Consider the following 20299-nt stretch of genomic DNA (forward strand, 5'->3'; position numbering starts at 1 on the left):
CATAGTGCTGCTGGCAGTGGTACTTTTTGCCTGCGGGCATGAAGGTGGGGGCAGGGGCCGGATCCACAGGCTTCTGTGGTGCAAAAAGTCTCTCTGGGGTGGAAGCCAAAGTGAACAGAGGTCCACCAGCTGGGTGCCATCGTGACCCTGTTTGGACGACACCAAACGGGGGGCCATACAGTCTGTCACTGCACTCCCCTAGAGGACTCGCAGGATGACAGGCTCCTGGCCAAACGCGGCCTGCGCCACACCTGCAGGTTCCAGGCAAGGGGTGCCTGGTAGGGAGGAGAGGGTCCTTCTGGGCACGGGACCTGGTGATTTTCCAAACTGTTGACAACTGAGAGGGAAACGGTGATAGACTTCTGCTGAGCCGACCTCGAGGGTGACTTTAGGACCGGCTGCTTGGCAGGCACCGATGAATGCTCTGTTTGGCCGCATTTCTACTCTATTCATTTATTCTCTCAAAGACAATCAATGAATGCTTGCCCTGTGCCAGCATGATGATCCACTCACGGAGATTAGCGGCGAGGGAAGACAGTAAGTTTGGGAGGAGAACAGGAACTCCACTTTAAGCATGCTGACTCGGGGACATCTTCTCTCCTCCTGATTCCCACTAGAGAGTCCATTCAAAATCTTGCCACTTCTGCTTCCTGAATATTGTTAAACCCGTCCGCTTCTCTTGGTCCCCACTGCCACTCCAGACTGAGCCAGCAACATGGTTTTGTATGCATCTACTTAAAAAGATTTTTTTATGTGTCATCGAGAGGTCATTCATATACAGCGGGTACCTTCTTTTCAGGCATACGACACACTGATTGGACAATTCTGTACTCTACTCCTCAGTACTCACTAGCGCAAGTGGAGTCACCATCCGTCAACGCAAAGTGTTATTACAACATTATGGACTCTGTTCCCTGTGCTGTACTTTTCATCTCCGTGGCTTGCTTGTTTAGTGATTTCAAATATTTTTTTTTTTTTCAAAGATCCAAACCATTGCTTGGCCCTCGGCCCTCATGGGAAAACCACCACTCCTTATCAATACCACAGCAACCAGAACACTGCACAACAGCCCAGGGAGCTCTGTACGACCCCTAACAAGTTGTGGAAGAGATGAGCTTCCTTTTCTTTTCTCTACTACCCAGAGGGTCTTTAAAATTTCTTGTATTGGGACAACCTGGATGCACCTACAGGGTATGGTGTTAACTGAAACAAGTCAGACAGAGAAAAACGAGGACCATACAAATTCCACTTGTAGGTGGAATTTGAGTGGAAACAGATTCCGCCTATATGTGGAATCTAAATTAAAAAAAAAGAATTTGAGTGGAAACAGATTCCACTTATGTGTGGAATCTAAATTAAAAAAAAGACAAACACAAAAACACTTTTTTTAAAGGTTTTATTTAAATTCCAGTAGATAACATCAGTGTAATCCTAGATTCTCATGTACAATATAGTCATTTAATACTTACAAGGACACCCAGCGGCCGTCACTAGCGCCACCCTCAATCCCCGTCACCCATCCAACCCATCCCCCCCAACCACCTCCACTCTGTTAATATCAGTTTGCTCTCTGTAGTTAAGAGTCTCTTTTTTGGGGGCACCTAGGTGGCTCAGTGGGTTAAACCTCTGCCTTCGGCTCAGGTCATGGTCTCAGGGTCCTGGGATCGAGCCACCCATCCGGCTCTCTGCTCAGCAGGAAGCCTACTTCCCACTCTCTCTCTGCCTGCCTCTCTGCCTACTTGTGATCTCTGTCAAATAAATAAATAAAATCTTTAAAAAAAGTTTAACAACTAAATGAAAATTTAAAGAAAACATTATAAAAATAGCTTAAAACATTAAAAAATAGTCTCTTTTTGTGGGTGCCTGGGTGGCTCAGTCCATTAAGTGTTGACTCTTGATTTCAGCATTGGAATCTATGCTGGATGTGGAGCCTACTTAAAAAAAAAAGAGTCTGGGGTGCCTGGGTGGCTCTGTTGGTTAAATGACTGCCTTTTGCTTAGGTCATGATCCCAGGGTCCTGGGATCGAGCCCCGCATCGAGTTCCCTGCTCTGCAGGAAGCCTGCTTCTCCCTCTCCCACTCCCCTGCTTGTGTTCCCTCTCTCACCGTGTCTCTCTTTCAAATAAATGGATAAGATCTTTTAAAAAAAAGAGTCCGCTTCTTGGTTTTCCTCTGTCTTCCCTTACCTATGATAATTTGTTCTGTTTCTTAAATTCCACATATGAATAGAATCATGTGGCATTTAACTTTCTCTGACTTATTTCATCTAGCATAATACTCACTAGCTCCAACCACATTTTTGCAAATGGCAAGAATTCATTCTTTTTATGACTGAGTAATATTCCATTATATATACATACCACCTTTGCCTTATCCATTTATCAGCTGATGGACATTTGGGCTCTTTTCATAATTTGGGTACTGGTGATAATGATGTTGTAAACATTGGGGTGCATGTATACTTTCAAATCAGTATTTTGTATTCTTTGGGTAAATGCTTAGTAGTGCCATTTCTGGGTCATAGAGTAGTTCTACTTTAAACTTTCTGAGGAACCTCCATGCTGATATCCACAGTGGCTGCACCAGTTTGCACTCCCACCAACAGTGTAAGAGGATTCCCCTTTCTCTGCATCCTTGCCAACACCTGTTTCTTCTGTTTTTGAGTTTAGCCATTCTGACAGGGTGACGTGTTATCTCATTGTGGTTTTGATTTGCATTTCCCTGGTAATGAGTAATGTTGGGCATCTTTTCACGTGTCTGTTGGCCATCTGGACGTCTCCTTTGGAAAAATGTCTGCTCATGTCTTCTGCCAATTTTTAAACTGGATTATTTGTTTTTTGGGTATTTAATTTTATAAGTACTTTATATATTTTTGATACTAACCCTCTATCAGAGATTCAGAGATGTCATTTGCAAACATCTTATTCCTCAGTCTGCCTTTAAATTTTTTGATTGTTTCCTTTGGTGTGCAGAAGCTTTTTCAAATAATGAAGTCCCAATAGTTCATTTTTGGTAAAAATAGTTTCTTAATTTCACTTTCAGAATAGTCATATTAGTACATAGAAATACAATTTTTTTTTATTTGACAGACAGAGATCACAAATAGGCAGAGAGGCAGGCAGAGAGAGAGGGGGAAGCAGGCTTCCCGCTGAGCAGAGAGCCCAATGCGGGGCTCGATCCCAGGACCCTGAGATCATGACCCGAGCCGAAGGCAGAGGCCTAAACCACTGAGCCACCCAGGTGCCCCAGAAATACAATTTTTTTAAGACTCAAAATTGGTCTGTTCTGATGGCAGATTAGGCACTTAGCAGTAACTGTATCCACCCTGTCCTAGATGAGTGGAAATGCACATTAGTGAGCCTATGCATGACCCCCATCACTACTTTGTTCATGAGCCCATTGGGCAATGGTGGAGGGGCTGGGGAAAGAGGCAGACTAGTATCCACAGAGCAGTTCATCGTATGCACTTGAATATGAAAATCCTTCTCTGCTAAGGTCACCCTTTGCTGAAAATTCACATGGGGCATGGATATCATCACATTTTCCCCTGCCCATTTAAAGATGCTTTTCCATATATGACTTCATCACACTTCCTTGTCATCAATTTTATAATTGTATTCCTTAGAAGTCTCTGACCATCCAGGGGCACCTGGGTCACTCATTTAGTTAAGCATCTGATTCTTGATCTCAGCTCTGGTCTTGATCTCAGGGTTGTGAATTTGGGCCTTGTGTTGGGCTCCACTTGGCACAGAGCCTAGTTAAAAAAATAAATATTCCCTGACCACCCAGCCAAACCATGGGCCACTGCCCATGAGTCAGTATAAAAACACATCTGGCCATTTCTCCCTCCAAGCAAAGTGAACGGCCAGGTGCATAGCTTTAAGCTCTGCCCACTGGGAGGATTTCCCATCATCACTGCCCTTCAGGAATATCACAGAGAGGGGCTGTAGTGCTGCAGCTGTCTACCTATTGATGGCTCCTGCAGATCATACAAAACCTTTCGTACACCAGGCCCAAGTCTTTTATTCCTTTGTCAACTGATGATAAGGAACTCCTGAAAAAGCCATAGGTGAGGAGAGAGAAAATCATGTAGTAGAAGGGGGGACCAAGGGCATTTGGGTCACTTCTCTATTATCTGTGCCTTCACAGCCAGCTTTGGCCCCATCTCATATATATCACTTCCATTTGATGATGGAGTGCTGTTGTGCATGCCTAACTTTACTAAAAAGAAAGGCTTGGTTTGTCAAAGGACACCCAGTTTATGATGGGCAGTTCAAACAGCATGGTAATTTGGTGGCCCATGGTTAGGCACTCAGTCTTTACCAAGGCTCAGTAAAAAACCAAAAACCATTTCTCAGAAGGAAATTCATCATATGCAGAGAGAGGCTGCAGATAAAAACAACTCTGTTAATACCTTGATCTTGGACTTGTGGCCTCCAGAATTGTGAGAATATAAATTTCTGCTGTTTCAGTCATCCAATCTGTGGTATTTTGTTATGGTAACCCTAACTAAATAATGCATCTTCTATCCACTTCTAGGAACACTGTGATCAACTAACCAACCTAGATTTCCAAGAATCAGACTATTTTGATTGCTGTTTCATCTGCTGTCCATTATAGTAGCCTATCTTGCCTTTGGCTATTGAGAGCCTGCCACATGGCCCCTGCCACCCCGGGGTCTATTTACTCCTATTGCATTTTGATTTCCCAGTTCAGTGGCAGCAATTTACACTGTTAAGTCCTGGCCTACAGATACAAGTGTTCATGATAGCCCCTCAAATATACTGGGGCTCCCTTCACAATTTTATTTCCCACAGTCATGATGAAAGGTGTGTCCTCTAAATCTTCCAAAGGTGGATGAGTAGATGTTAAATGACAAATCCACACCATGTTGCAAAGTCATTTAAGCTTCTGAATCCTTCCTTCTATAGTATACCAAGGCAGATCTAATATTTCAGGTTAATTTACCATGGGTCACCTTTTGGTCCATGTTTCAGCCAAATAACCAAACAAAGTGCTAGAGCCCTTTTTCTTTTTTAATTCCACAAGCTGCAGTACTGAATACAGAATCACTGCCTAGTGGGCCCATATCAATGTGTTTGGCTTAATTCAACTTTATGTTTCTTCCACCATTACCCACACTCTTAATATCCATTCCCACACACACTCCCCAGATTTCTCTGTATAAATTAGAAAAATCAAGTAGTTCTTTGGAGTGTAGCACACCTCCTCATGGATCACACTTTGTGCCTCACCTGTAGGGCTTGCTGGGACTTGAGTGTAGTTATAGGTCTAGAAACAGAAAGGGGTGGTGGAGGTCCTGTGGATAAATGGCAGTGTTCTTGTAAGGCAAGTACCTCAAGAAAGGCTATTACACTTTTCCCCAGAGTGATGCAGGTTTAATCTCAGACAGGGGTAGAGAGGGTGTTTCTATTGGCAAGGAAGACATCTGAAACTAGGGGTTCAAAATCCCCAGCTTCATCAAGGTTTTCCTATATACCTCCATTTCAATTTTCACCCACACTTTAACAGTTAACATTCTTCAAGTTTGGGAATTCAATTTTCATTGCAACACAGTCACTCCCAATATGAGTTGCTGGGTTTCGTTTTCAGTCACCTCTGTGGCTATGTGAAATAAAGGTCCCTTCAGCACAGATGGAGAAGCTTTCAGGTCAATTATGTGACACTTGAGTTGGGAATTTGAATTCCAGAGTTCATTAATTTATTACCCAGTTTGTCTACTTACTTTACACTGCCAACCCATTGTGTTCATTAGTTTGACAAAAATGTTCTAAATGTACATAGTCACCCAGAAACTTGCCTCTTATTGGTGTTTGATTACTAATATACAGTGGTGATATTTTGTATATCTCTATTGGATATCATGTCATGGATCATCAGTGTTCTCTTTCCTACTTGCAATAGACTCATTAGTAACTTTAAACCTAATCAGACTTCAGAACCATTTACAGAAATGCCAGAACCAAATTAGAAAATTTATTCTTAAGATTCTGTTGCTCTAGAGCCTCTCTTAGTACCAAAATCTGTATTACTCAAGATTCTTGAAAGACACTGAAACAATGGAATGTATGTATGTGCGTGTGTGTACAAAGAGAGAGAGAAAAAGAGACATTGTGAGGAATTGGTTCATAGTATTGTGGAGGATGGCAAGCTCCAATTTTCAGGCTAGGCCACCATGCTAGAGACTTAGAGAAGGGTTGATGTTGCAGTTCAGGTCCAAAGAAAGCTGAAAACAAAATCTTTTCTTTGCGGGAGGACAGTTTTTTCCAAGTAAGGCCTTCAACTGATCGGATGAGAATCACCAACTTTATGGGACATAATCTGTCTTACTGAAATGTTATTTATTTATTTATTCACATTTTATTGGCTACAGGGGAGAGGGTGAAATTCTACTAATTTAAATGTTAATCTCTTCTAAAAATACTTCAGAAATACCTAAGAAAGTGTTTTACAAAATAACTGAGTACCATGGCATAGCAAAATTGACAGAAAAAGTTAACCACCAGAGTTCCCTAAATATGGCAGTAAAGCACAGCCACAAAAGAGGAAGAGGAAGGAGGAGGAGGAGTAGGAGGAGGAGGGGGAGGAGTAGGAGGAGGAAGCAGAAAAGAAGGATGAGGAAGAGGAGGAGAGGAAGATGGGGAGGGTGTGAGGGAGGGGAGCAGGAGGGGGAGAAGAAGAGGGGGAGAGGGATAAGAGACAGGAGGGGGGCAGGAAGAAAGAGAGGAGGGGGAGGAGGAGGGGGAGGAGGACTTGGGGAGGGGGAGAAGGAGGAACAGTGTAGGCCGGGAAAGGCCGGAAACCCCTGCCCCAGGACGGCAGAAGCCTTTGCCAGGCACCTAGGCGACAAGGGCGTCTTCTTCCGGACGCCCAAAGAACCCTTTGAACTCAGCCACAAAGACGCGGACAGAGCCGGGCCGAGCACGGAGCCGACAGACGTTCCTCCGAAGCGCGCGTGCAAGCGTCCAGGAGGCCCATGGACAGCCGCTGCCCATCGTTGGCCATTAGGGACGTGCACGTCCAAAGCCCTGGGAGGGGCGCCTGGGTGGCTCGGCGGGAGGAGCGTCTGGACTCTGGACCTCGGCTCAGGCCAGGCCTGTTCTCTGGGCTGCGAGACCCAGGCCCGCGTCAGGCTCCACGGTGGGCTCTGCGCCGGGCATGGAGCCTGCTTCAGCTTCTCCCCGTCTCTGTCGCCCTCTGCCCCTCCTCCGCTCCCTCTCTAAAAGGGCGGGCGGGGGGGGGGGCGAGGTTGCCGTGAGATGCCACTTCGCCCCCCAGTAGGACGGCTCTTCTAGGCCCCAGAAAGACCAACCAAGCGGGAAATGACCAGTCTGGGCGAGGATGTGGAAGAACTGGGACCCTGGCCCACTGCTCCTGGGATGGGGGAGTGGTCCGGCTGCGGCGGGAGCCACCCCGGTGGCTCCTCGGGAAGGTAGCCAGGGAATGACCCTAGGACCCCGCGAGCCCGCTCCTAGCTCCACAGGGCACGGCACGGGAAACGGGAGCTCAGACAGAACCGTGTAGGCGACCGTCCACTGCGGCGCAGTTCCCATGGGCCCGGAGGTGGACATCACCGCCAGGCCTGTCCCCTGAGCACCGGAGTCCACGACTCGTGGTCTCTCCGTGCTGTGGCCTCCTGTCCACAGCCATCAGAAGACACCAAGGGGGGGAGGGAGGGGGGTGCCGTGGGGAGCGTCTGCCCGCCAGCTGCGGGGCTTCTTTTGGGGGCGGGGCCCACGCTGTGGAGCGAGATAGGGGTGACGGTCACCCCACACGTCGAGGGTCTGCTTGGGGCCACGAGGTCCTCCCCCGTCTGGGGTCTCTTGGGTAGGACGTCCCAGTGGGGCGGAAGGAGAGCCTCCATCTCCTCCGCGAGGCGTCGTGGGGGGCCGTGGGGGGGGGGAGGGGCTGGGGGGGCAGGCTCCCACGAGATAGGGGTGACGGTCGCCCCTCACGTCGAGGGTCTGCTTGGGGCCACGAGGTCCTCCCCCGTCTGGGGTCTCTTGGGTAGGACGTCCCAGTGGGGCGGAAGGTGAGCCTCCATCTCCTCCGCGAGGCGTCGTGGGGGGCCGTGGGTGGGGGAGGGGCTGGGGGGGCAGGCTCCCGCGATATAGGGGTGACGGTCGCCCCTCACGTCGAGGGTCTGCTTGGGGCCACGAGGTCCTCCCCCGTCTGGGGTCTCTTGGGTAGGACGTCCCAGTGGGGCGGAAGGTGACCTCCATCTCCTCCGCAAGGCATCATGGGGGGCCGTGGGGGGGGGGGGGGGCGGGGGGGGCAGGCTCCCACTCGCGCCATTTCTCGGCGGGCCCGAGCTCCCGGCAGGGGCCGATGGGAAAGCGGTGACCTCACCGGATCTACGTGTCCCGAAGTGTGTGGCCCCGGACCAATGACGGGGGTCGGTCCGTGGTCGCTAGGAGACAGCGGCGTAAGGGCCCGAGTCACGAGTCCCAACTGGGTGGTTGGAGAAGTTGGGACCCGCTGAGCCCCGCTGAGCCCCGCCGAGCCCGGCTGAGCCCCGCCGAGCCCCGCTGAACATCGCCGATCTCCGCCGAGCGCCGCCGAAGCCGCTGAGCCCCGCCGAGCCCCGCGAAGCCGCTGAGCCCCGCCGAGCCCCGCCGAAGCCGCTGAGCCCCGCCGAGCCCGCCGAGCCCCGCCGAACTCCGCAGAGCACCGCCCACCTAGGCCCGTCGCCGAGCCCGAGCGCAGCCGAGGCCCAGCATGCCGGCCAAGAGGAGCCGTCGAGGGTCGTCCGGAGGCCAGAGGCAGGCCCGCTCCCGCACCGCCCGAGCCGAGCTGTCGTTCTCCGTGAGCCACGTGGAGCGCCTCCTGCGCGAGGGCCGCTACGCCCGGCGCCTGGGCTCGTCCGCGCCGGTCTTCCTAGCGGCCATCATCCAGTACCTGACGGCCACCGTCCTGGAGCTGGCGGGCAACGAGGCCCGGAACTGCGGCAGGACGCGCATCACCCCGGAGCTCGTGGACATGGCGGTCCACAACAACGCGCTGCTCAGCCGCTTCTTCGAGTCCACCACCATCTCCCAGGTGGCCCCGCCCCACGACTAGCTGCCGCCCCACGCCACCCGGGCGCTCGGCCCGCCCGCCCCAGCCGGGCCTGCTCACCGCTGCGGCGGCCCGGGGCGGGCTGGGGCCTCGGGCCCAGTGCCTCGAAGTCCCCACAAGGGGCTCAAGAAACCCGTGTGTCCAAGCAATAAAAGCCACGGAAAGAAACCTGCGCGCCTGTGTGTGTTTTCGCGCGTGCGGGCGCTTCGGTCACTCGGTGGGCCACGTGCTTCGGGGATGTCCCCCGAAGGACAGACCCCCAGGCAGGGTGTGGCTGGGGAGTGGGGGGGTTCGGTAGAGCCGTTTCTCTCAGGGACGGTGCACGGGGGTGGCTCCGGGTGGGACACGGCGGATGGGGGTGGGGGGGGCACCACAAAGCCTTTGCTCTCAGGGACGGTGCACGGGTGTGGCCCCGGGTGGGACAGGCTGGATGGGGGTGCGGGGGGGGGGGCGCTGGCGCCCCCGAGACCCCCACATGAGTGCTGACCAAGCCAGAGCCCGGAACCATCCCGGGAAGGACGGGGTTCCTGGGGCCGCAGCTCAAGACCAGGACCGCGGCGTCGTGGAGGGGACAACGTGCCAGGGCGACCCCCCGGGGATGGACTGTCGGCGTGGACTCTGGTAGGGCAGGGGCTTGGTCCGGAAGGTTGAGGAGGGACGGTGCAGGGGTGACGGGCGGGGAGGGGGTGGGTTGGCCACCGCGAAACGTGCAGACTTGGCGGGGTGGACACACTTGGGGCGGCGGGCGGGGAGCAGGGACTCGGCCCTCGCGAACCATGCGGATTTGACCTTAGGGCCACGTGGCGCCGCGGCTTGAGTTCTGCTCCGCTTCCGTTTAGGGACGCTAGGGGACGCCTGTACTAGCAAGCCGGGCCAGCAGGCTGTCGCCTGGCAACAGCCGGCCCCTGGCCAGGCCCCGCCCCAGGACTGACGATTTGCATAGACAACCCCCCGCCCCACCGTGAGGCCTCTGGCCGCCGATCCCGCGCTTTTCCTAGCGCCGGCGCGGCAGGGCGCGCGCGCACGCGCGGTAGTGCGGCCTCCTCCCCGCCCCCACACCCCCCGCCTCACCTCCACCGAGCGAGCGGGTCGGAAGACACGTCGTCTCCAGGCGCCGCCGCGCCCCACCGACTGCGTCAGAGAGCAGGCGACGAACATGGCGGCGTCCGCAGCCGGCCTGGGCGGCGGCGCGGGCCCCGGGCCCGAGGCTGGGGACTTCCTGGCCCGCTACCGCCAGGTGTCCAACAAGCTGAAGAAGCGGTTCCTGCGGAAGCCGAACGTGGCGGAGGCGGGCGAGCAGTTTGGCCAGTTGGGCCGCGAGCTGCGTGCCCAGGAGTGCCTGCCCTACGCGGCCTGGTGCCAGCTGGCCGTGGCGCGCTGCCAGCAGGCGCTCTTCCACGGGCCCGGGGAGGCGCTGGCGCTGACCGAGGCCGCCCGACTCTTTCTGCGGCAGGAGCGCGACGCGCGCCAGCGGCTCGTCTGCCCGGCCGCCTACGGGGAGCCGCTGCAGGCCGCAGCCAGCGCTCTGGGCGCCGCCGTGCGCCTGCACCTCGAGCTGGGCCAGCCGGCCGCCGCCGCCGCCCTCTGCCTCGAGCTGGCCGCCGCCCTGCGCGACCTGGGCCAGCCGGCCGCCGCCGCCGGCCACTTCCAGCGCGCCGCCCAGCTGCAGCTCCCGCAGCTGCCCCTGGCCGCGCTGCAGGCGCTCGGCGACGCCGCCTCCTGCCAGCTGCTGGCGCGCGACTACAACGGCGCCCTGGCTCTCTTCACGCGCATGCAGCGCCTGGCGCGGGAGCACGGCAGCCACCCGGTGCAGCCGCCGGCGCCGCCGCCGCCCCCGCCCCCGCCGCCGCCGCCGCCGCCGCCCCCGGGGCAGCAAGCGGGCCCCGGCGCCGTCCCGGCGGTGCCCGCCGCGCTGCTCCCTCCCAGCGCCGCCTCCGCGCCCGGCGCTTCCTCTCCCGCCACGCTCGGAGCCTTCGCGGACGTGTTGGTCCGCTGCGAGGTGTCCCGCGTGCTGCTGCTGCTGCTCCTGCAACCGCCGCCCGCCAAGCTGCTGCCGGAGCATGCCCACACCCTGGAGAAGTACTCCTGGGAGGCTTTCGACAGCCATGGGCAGGAGAGCGGGGGCCAGCTTCCCGAGGAGCTGTTCCTGCTGCTCCAGTCCTTGGTCATGGCTACCCACGAAAAGGACACGGAAGCCGTCAAGTCGCTGCAGGTGGAGATGTGGCCGCTCTTGACTGCTGAGCAGAATCACCTCCTTCACCTCGTCCTGCAAGAAGCCGTCTCGCCCTCGGGACAGGGCATCTGATGAATCACTTCGACCAAGTGACTTTGGGCTCGTGGCAGAACTTCGTGCATCTGCCCTGGCCTTTGGGCCGAGGGGCGGGGCGGGGGGTGCGGGCGGGCGGCGGGGAAGGGAAGGGGGTCCGAATAAAAGACAGGAATCCTCGCAGTTGTGCCTTGCTCTTATTCCGCTTGCCTCCTGAGGCGTTAAGTTGACTACAAGTTACCTGTGGTCCCAGAACTTACTGCCGAGACGGTGGGAGGGAAACCACATGATAGGATCCATGGAGGACATGGCTCTCTTCCCCCAGACTGCCCACAGACAAATAAGAACCCCCTGGGGCGCCTGGGTGGCTCAGTTGCTTAGGCGACTGCCTTCGGATCGGGTCATGATCCCGGGATCGAGTCCTGGGATCGAGCCCCGCGTCCGGCTCCCACTTCTGCCGGGAGTCTGCTTCGCCCTCTGACCTTCTCCCCTCTCATGCGCGCACGCTCTCTCTCTCGCTCAAGCAAATAAACAAAATCTTTACCAAAAAACCAACCAACCAACAAACAAACCTCCCAAACCAAAAACAAGCGAGAACCCCCTTTATCCCTTACCTCTTCTTCCACCTGACGCCCCGCCCCCTACATCTTTGCTGCAAAGTGAGGACTCGATTTTGCCCAGCGCCCAGTACGTAAGCTATAGGATTTTTTTTTTTTAAATCGTGATTTGATTTCTTAGCACAGATCAGTGTCAATCCAAGTGGCCAACCAAGTTCTTTGTTTCGTCCGCCCTACACCTATTCGTCGGGATGATTTGACGACCTAAGCTGTTGTGGCTACGGCCCCAGGTCCATAAGAAAGCCCTTCGGATGCTTCTAGCGTGGGGTTTAGCTTTCCTTCCATCTGTAACATGGGAACAGCTTCTCCACATAATCAGGAAGCAGAAAGGAGAAAAACAGGTGGCTGTCTTTCAGGTCCATGAGCTAGTCATCCCTTTGACACAGACAGTGTGCCTAGTCCTCAGGCTGTGCCAGGCCAGGAGTCTACAGAGACCCTCTGCCACGTGGACCTCTCAGCTGCAAGGCCGCTGGGTCCCGTGCAAGGGGCAGGGGCGCGTTCTAACACAGGTGGGCCCGATGTGCCTTGGAATTCACCGTTCCGGTTCTAGGTTCTAGCCCCAGAGGTATGCCTAGCCCACGGGACGACTTTTATTTGTAGTAGGGATCTTTCTGCAACTCTGCCTTAACACAAATGTGTAAAATCAGCATGGTTCTTTCGTATCGCGTGGTCGTGCCTATGCCGGACCGCGTCTTTGTTTCCCAAGAGCAGGACAGCAACCCGTTTCAAAATACTACATTTACAAGGATTCTTGGTCCGCACGTTACATGCAAGGAAAATTTACTCTTTTCCTTGACATCCTGAAACTTAAATACTATGATGTAAAGTTAAGAATACTTAAATACTGGGTGCCTTGGTGGCTCAATCAGTTAAGCGGCTGCCTTTGGCTCAGGTTATGATCTCAGGGTCCTGGGATAGAGCCCCACATTGGGCTCTCAGCTCAGTGGAGAGCCTGCTTCCACTCTCCCTCTACCTGCTGCTCTGCCTACTTGTCCTCTCTATCTCTCTGTCAAATAAATAAATAAAATCTTTAAGAAAAAAGAATACTTAAATACTATGATATAAATTCAGTGTTCCCTATATTATATAATAAGAGGATAAAAGAGGGAAGAAAACAGATTTTTTTAAAAAGATTATTTATTTATTTATTTGACAGACAGAGATCACAAGTAGACGGAGAGGCAGGCAGAGAGAGAGGAAGGGAAGCAGGGTCCCTGCTGAGCAGAGAGTCTGATGCGGGGCTCGATTTCAGGACCCTGAGATCATGACCCGAGCCGAAGGCAGATGCCTTAACCCTCTGAGCCACCCAGGCGCCCCGAAATCAGATATTTTATGCACGCAAACTGACAAACATACCGATAATAAATGAAGGAAAAAAATGCTCATGTCAGTTACAATCCCTGTTTCTGTAACTGATCACATAGCCATAGCTGGTATTCATAATCCTGCACAATTACACTTTAAAAAAAAATTATTTATTTATTTGACAGACAGAGATCACAAGGCAGAGAGACAGGCGGGGGAAGGGGGAAGCAGGCTCCCAGTCAAGCAGAGAGCCCGATGTGGGGCTCAATCCCAGGACCCTGGGATCATGACCTGAGCTGAAAGCAGATGCTTTAACCCACTGAGCCACCCAGGCACCCCCACAATTACACTTTTATGATGTTTCTAAAATAGTCAAATTCATAGAATCAGAGAGTGCAATGGTAGTTGCCAGGGCCTGAGGGGAGGACAAAATAGAAAGTCACTAATCAATGGGCATAAAGTTTCAAATAAGCAATATTAATAAGTTCTAGAGACTTGACATACAACATTGTACCTATAGTCCACAATAATGTATACTAAAAAATGTATTAAGAGAATAGACCTCATTTTTTTATTTATTTGACAGAGAGAAATCACAAGTAGATGGAGAGGCAGGCAGAGAGAGAGGGGGAAGCAGGCTCCCTGCTGAGCAGAGAGCCCGATGCGGGACTCGATCCCAGGACCCTGAGATCATGATCTGAGCCGAAGGCAGCGGCTTAACCCACTGAGCCACCCAGGCGCCCCGAGAATAGACCTCATTTTAAGTGTTATTAAAATAGAATATGATTTTAAAAAGAGAAAAGAGATGCTCTTCAAATATAAAAACAGAAAAATCAAAAGTAAAAGGATGTATAAATATATGCCATAAAGAGAGAAGGCATAGGGAAGCTGGAATGGTTCTTTTTTTTTAAAAATGATTTTATTTATTTATTTGACAGAGATTTAAGTAGGCAGAAAGGCAGGCAGAGAGAGAGGAGGAAGCAGGCTCCCTGCTGAGCAGAGAGCCTGATGCGGGGCTCCATCCCAGGACAGTGAGATCATGACCTGAGCAGAAGGCAGAGGCTTAATCCACTGAACCACCTAGGCACTCCAGGAATGGTTATTTAGATATCAGAAAAATTATAATCATGCTGGATATTTTAACATCACTCTCTTGGAAAATTGAACTGTGCTCAATATCTTTCATCATTAGTTAATTATAAATTATTATTTTTTAAAAGATTTTATTTATTTATTCGACAGACAGAGAGCATAAGTAGGCAGAACAACAGGCAGAGGGAGAGGGAGAAGCAGGCTCCCCGCTGAGCAGGACCCTGGGTACGATGACCTGAGCTGAAGGCAGATGCTCCGCCTACTGAGCCACACAAGTGCCCCAGTTAAATGCAAATTACAACAACAGTGAAGTATGCCTATATAGCCACCCAATGTAGAATGGTTAAGAGATTATGCTGAATGAAATAAGTCAAGCAGAGAGTCAATTATCATATGGTTTCACTTATTTGTGGAGCATAACAAATAACATGGAGGACATGGGGTGTTAGAGAGAAGGGGGTTGGGGTAAATTGGAAGGGGAGGTGAATCATGAGAGACTATGGACTCTGAAAAACAATCTGAGGGGTTTGAAGTGGCGCAGGGGGCGGGGGGGGGGTGGGTTGTGGGAGGTCGGGGTACCAGGTGGTGGGTATTATAGAGGGCATGGATTGCATGCAAATACTGTTTTGCATGCAATACTGTTTTTCTGAAAATAAATAAACTGAAAAAATTAAAAAAAAATACAGAGTTTAGACACTGGAGTCAGACTACCTGGGTTTGAATCATGGCTATGCCATTTATTAGCACTGTACCTTGGGAAAGTGATTTATTTCCTGTAATTTAGTATTCTTATCTGTAAAATGGGCTAGATCACCGTGAAGATTAAATAAATTAATATTTGTAAAAAACAACAACAACAACAACAACAAAAACAAATGACAGTACAGACAAAAGGCTGATATCCAGGATCTGTAAAGAACTCCTCAAGCTCAACACACACAAAACAGATAATCATGTCGAAAAATTGGCAGAAGACATGAACAGACACTTCTCCAATGAAGACATACAAATGGCTAACAGACACATGAAAAAATGTTCATCATCATTAGCCATCAGGGAGTTTCAAATCAAAACCACATTGACATAATACCTCACACAAGTTAGAATGGCCAAAATTAACAAGACAATAAACAACATGTGTTGGAGAGGATGTAGAGAAAGGGGAACCTTTCTTAAATAAATAAGTAAATTCTTATTTTAGCACTATATTTTTATAATTTTAAAATGTATTTTATTATACACACATGTATGCATATAATACTTTATATATTTAATTGCTTCTTAACTTTTCTAATCATGATCTAAACTGGAGGACAGGTGTTATGTTGTCATTATAACAGTCTACGGACATACCACACTGAACACTCAGTCTCATCTGCTCTTATTATAACAATGAAGAAATTAAAGTTTGAGTAAAACACCTGCCGTGCCGGCGCTAGGAAAAGCGCGGGATCGGCGGCCAGAGGCCTCACGGTGGGGCGGGGGGTTGTCTATGCAAATCGTCAGTCCTGGGGCGGGGCCTGGCCAGGGGCCGGCTGTTGCCAGGCGACAGCCTGCTGGCCCGGCTTGCTAGTACAGGCGTCCCCTAGCGTCCCTAAACGGAAGCGGAGCAGAACTCAAGCCGCGGCGCCACGTGGCCCTAAGGTCAAATCCGCATGGTTCGCGAGGGCCGAGTCCCTGCTCCCCGCCCGCCGCCCCAAGTGTGTCCACCCCGCCAAGTCTGCACGTTTCGCGGTGGCCAACCCACCCCCTCCCCGCCCGTCACCCCTGCACCGTCCCTCCTCAACCTTCCGGACCAAGCCCCTGCCCTACCAGAGTCCACGCCGACAGTCCATCCCCGGGGGGTCGCCCTGGCACGTTGTCCCCTCCACGACGCCGCGGTCCTGGTCTTGAGCTGCGGCCCCAGGAACCCCGTCCTTCCCGGGATGGTTCCGGGCTCTGGCTTGGTCAGCACTCATGTGGGGGTCTCGGGGGCGCCAGCGCCCCCCCCCCGCACCCCCATCCAGCCTGTCCCACCCGGGGCCACACCCGTGCACCGTCCCTGAGAGCAAAGGCTTTGTGGTGCCCCCCCCACCCCCATCCGCCGTGTCCCACCCGGAGCCACCCCCGTGCACCGTCCCTGAGAGAAACGGCTCTACCGAACCCCCCCACTCCCCAGCCACACCCTGCCTGGGGGTCTGTCCTTCGGGGGACATCCCCGAAGCACGTGGCCCACCGAGTGACCGAAGCGCCCGCACGCGCGAAAACACACACAGGCGCGCAGGTTTCTTTCCGTGGCTTTTATTGCTTGGACACACGGGTTTCTTGAGCCCCTTGTGGGGACTTCGAGGCACTGGGCCCGAGGCCCCAGCCCGCCCCGGGCCGCCGCAGCGGTGAGCAGGCCCGGCTGGGGCGGGCGGGCCGAGCGCCCGGGTGGCGTGGGGCGGCAGCTAGTCGTGGGGCGGGGCCACCTGGGAGATGGTGGTGGACTCGAAGAAGCGGCTGAGCAGCGCGTTGTTGTGGACCGCCATGTCCACGAGCTCCGGGGTGATGCGCGTCCTGCCGCAGTTCCGGGCCTCGTTGCCCGCCAGCTCCAGGACGGTGGCCGTCAGGTACTGGATGACGGCCGCTAGGAAGACCGGCGCGGACGAGCCCAGGCGCCGGGCGTAGCGGCCCTCGCGCAGGAGGCGCTCCACGTGGCTCACGGAGAACGACAGCTCGGCTCGGGCGGTGCGGGAGCGGGCCTGCCTCTGGCCTCCGGACGACCCTCGACGGCTCCTCTTGGCCGGCATGCTGGGCCTCGGCTGCGCTCGGGCTCGGCGACGGGCCTAGGTGGGCGGTGCTCTGCGGAGTTCGGCGGGGCTCGGCGGGCTCGGCGGGGCTCAGCGGCTTCGGCGGGGCTCGGCGGGGCTCAGCGGCTTCGCGGGGCTCGGCGGGGCTCAGCGGCTTCGCGGGGCTCGGCGGGGCTCAGCGGCTTCGGCGAGGCTCAGCGGCTTCGGCGGCGCTCGGCGGAGATCGGCGATGTTCAGCGGGGCTCGGAGGGGCTCAGCCGGGCTCGGCGGGGCTCAGCGGGGCTCAGCGGGTCCCAACTTCTCCAACCACCCAGTTGGGACTCGTGACTCGGGCCCTTACGCCGCCGTCTCCTAGCGACCACGGACCGACCCCCGTCATTGGTCCGGGGCCACACACTTCGGGACACGTAGATCCGGTGAGGTCACCGCTTTCCCATCGGCCCCTGCCGGGAGCTCGGGCCCGCCGAGAAATGGCGCGAGTGGGAGCCTGCCCCCCCAGCCCCTCCCCCACCCACGGCCCCCCATGATGCCTTGCGGAGGAGATGGAGGTCACCTTCCGCCCCACTGGGACGTCCTACCCAAGAGACCCCAGACGGGGGAGGACCTCGTGGCCCCAAGCAGACCCTCGACGTGAGGGGCGACCGTCACCCCTATCTCGTGGGAGCCTGCCTCCCCAGCCCCTCCCCCCCACGGCCCCCCATGATGCCTCGCGGAGGAGATGGAGGCTCTCCTTCCGCCCCACTGGGACGTCCTACCCAAGAGACCCCAGACGGGGGAGGACCTCGTGGCCCCAAGCAGACCCTCGACGTGAGAGGCGACCGTCACCCCTATCTCGTGGGAGCCTGCCCCCCCAGCCCCTCCCCCACCCACGGCCCCCCATGATGCCTTGCGGAGGAGATGGAGGTCACCTTCCGCCCGACTGGAACGTCCTACCCAAGAGACCCCAGACGGGGGAGGACCTCGTGGCCCCAAGCAGACCCTCGACGTGAGAGGCGACCGTCACCCCTATCTCGCGGGAGCCTGCCCCCCCAGCCCCTCCCCCCGCCACGGCCGCCCACGACGCCTCGCGGAGGAGATGGAGGCTCTCCTTCCGCCCCACTGGGACGTCCTACCCAAGAGACCCCAGACGGGGGAGGACCTCGTGGCCCCAAGCAGACCCTCGACGTGAGAGGCGACCGTCACCCCTATCTCGTGGGAGCCTGCCCCCCCAGCCCCTCCCCCCCCACGGCCCCCCATGATGCCTTGCGGAGGAGATGGAGGCTCACCTTCCGCCCCACTGGGACGTCCTACCCAAGAGACCCCAGACGGGGGAGGACCTCGTGGCCCCAAGCAGACCCTCGACGTGTGGGGTGACCGTCACCCCTATCTCGCTCCACAGCGTGGGCCCCGCCCCCAAAAGAAGCCCCGCAGCTGGCGGGCAGACGCTCCCCACGGCACCCCCCTCCCTCCCCCCCTTGGTGTCTTCTGATGGCTGTGGACAGGAGGCCACAGCACGGAGAGACCACGAGTCGTGGACTCCGGTGCTCAGGGGACAGGCCTGGCGGTGATGTCCACCTCCGGGCCCATGGGAACTGCGCCGCAGTGGACGGTCGCCTACACGGTTCTGTCTGAGCTCCCGTTTCCCGTGCCGTGCCCTGTGGAGCTAGGAGCGGGCTCGCGGGGTCCTAGGGTCATTCCCTGGCTACCTTCCCGAGGAGCCACCGGGGTGGCTCCCGCCGCAGCCGGACCACTCCCCCATCCCAGGAGCAGTGGGCCAGGGTCCCAGTTCTTCCACATCCTCGCCCAGACTGGTCATTTCCCGCTTGGTTGGTCTTTCTGGGGCCTAGAAGAGCCGTCCTACTGGGGGGCGAAGTGGCATCTCACGGCAACCTCGCCCCCCCCCGCCCGCCCTTTTAGAGAGGGAGCGGAGGAGGGGCAGAGGGCGACAGAGACGGGGAGAAGCTGAAGCAGGCTCCATGCCCGGCGCAGAGCCCACCGTGGAGCCTGACGCGGGCCTGGGTCTCGCAGCCCAGAGAACAGGCCTGGCCTGAGCCGAGGTCCAGAGTCCAGACGCTCCTCCCGCCGAGCCACCCAGGCGCCCCTCCCAGGGCTTTGGACGTGCACGTCCCTAATGGCCAACGATGGGCAGCGGCTGTCCATGGGCCTCCTGGACGCTTGCACGCGCGCTTCGGAGGAACGTCTGTCGGCTCCGTGCTCGGCCCGGCTCTGTCCGCCTCTTTGTGGCTGAGTTCAAAGGGTTCTTTGGGCGTCCGGAAGAAGACGCCCTTGTCGCCTAGGTGCCTGGCAAAGGCTTCTGCCGTCCTGGGGCAGGGGTTTCCGGCCTTTCCCGGCCTACACTGTTCCTCCTTCTCCCCCTCCCCAAGTCCTCCTCCCCCTCCTCCTCCTCTTCCTCCTCCCTGCCCCCTCCTCCTCCTGCTTCTTGTGTGCCTATGCCTTTCCTACCGCATTTAAGAAACTCTTGTGTAATAGTTTCTAGAAACAGACAGTTTCTAGACAGAGCCCTTTGGTGCACAAATAGTTGTGCTTTGGTTGGGGTACGACTTATCCTTTGCTTTTCTCCTCCCGCTCCTCCCCCTCCGCCCACCCCTCCTCCTCCTCCTCCTCCTCCTCCCTCCGCCCACCCCTCCTCCTCCTCCTCCTCCTCCTCCCTCCTTCTTCCTCTTCTGTTCCTCCTCCTCCTTTTTTTGTGGCTGTGCTTTGGCTGCCACCGTATTTAAGAAACCTCGCCTAACCAAAGCCACCGGGTTTTACAGCTGTGTTTTATACCAAGGGTTCCGTAGTTGCCTGTTTACATTCAGGCTTGTGAGCCATCTGGGGGGTTCAATTTCGGTTTTACCCTGGACTCCGCATTCTTTCTCGTGTCTGCGGATACTCCGTTTTCCCAGCACCACACCTGGAAGACATTGCTCATTCCTACATTGAATGGCCTGGGCACCCTTGTTCGGTACCAACTATTCATAAACCCGTGGGTTTGTTTCTCACTCTAAGCTCCTCATCGTTGACCTATATGTCTACCCTTGTGTCAGTACCACACTTTGTGGGATCCCTCGCTGGAGCTCAGAAATACGTTTTGAAATTGGAAAGCGCGAGTCCTCCGACTTTGGAGGTGGTTTTGGCTATCTGAGTCCCTCGCAGGGACACATGCATTTACGATTGGCTCTAACATTTCTG

General features: G+C 55.2%; 4 protein-coding genes across 4 annotated transcripts in view; 2 read left to right on the forward strand and 2 right to left on the reverse strand.

The window, feature by feature from the left end:
• The window catches only part of CLIC2 (chloride intracellular channel 2), a 37291-nt gene extending 27037 nt beyond the window's left edge, over positions 1–10254 (reverse strand). Inside the window, exon 1 of the mRNA XM_032330394.1 lies at positions 10149–10254. Within this exon, the coding sequence (XP_032186285.1) occupies positions 10149–10235 (87 nt within the window). The 5' untranslated portion in view covers positions 10236–10254. The remainder of the gene's footprint in view (positions 1–10148) is intronic.
• Positions 8658–9236, forward strand: LOC116582718 (histone H2A-Bbd type 2/3-like). Its single transcript, XM_032330398.1, has one exon. It carries the CDS (start codon positions 8739–8741, stop codon positions 9078–9080), a length of 342 nt encoding a protein of 113 aa, XP_032186289.1. The 5' UTR covers positions 8658–8738; the 3' UTR covers positions 9081–9236.
• Positions 10207–11738, forward strand: LOC116582714 (40-kDa huntingtin-associated protein-like). The gene has a single exon (XM_032330393.1). The coding sequence runs from the start codon at positions 10234–10236 to the stop codon at positions 11380–11382; it is 1149 nt and encodes a 382-aa protein (XP_032186284.1). The 5' UTR covers positions 10207–10233; the 3' UTR covers positions 11383–11738.
• Positions 11739–16630: 4892 nt separating this feature from the next.
• On the reverse strand, positions 16631–17209 carry LOC116582717 (histone H2A-Bbd type 2/3-like). The gene has a single exon (XM_032330397.1). It carries the CDS (start codon positions 17126–17128, stop codon positions 16787–16789), a length of 342 nt encoding a protein of 113 aa, XP_032186288.1. The 5' UTR covers positions 17129–17209; the 3' UTR covers positions 16631–16786.
• Between the last annotated feature and the right edge of the window lie 3090 nt (positions 17210–20299).

Source organism: Mustela erminea, chromosome X (genome assembly GCF_009829155.1).
Source record: "Mustela erminea isolate mMusErm1 chromosome X, mMusErm1.Pri, whole genome shotgun sequence".
NCBI classification, from domain to species: Eukaryota; Metazoa; Chordata; class Mammalia; order Carnivora; family Mustelidae; genus Mustela; species Mustela erminea.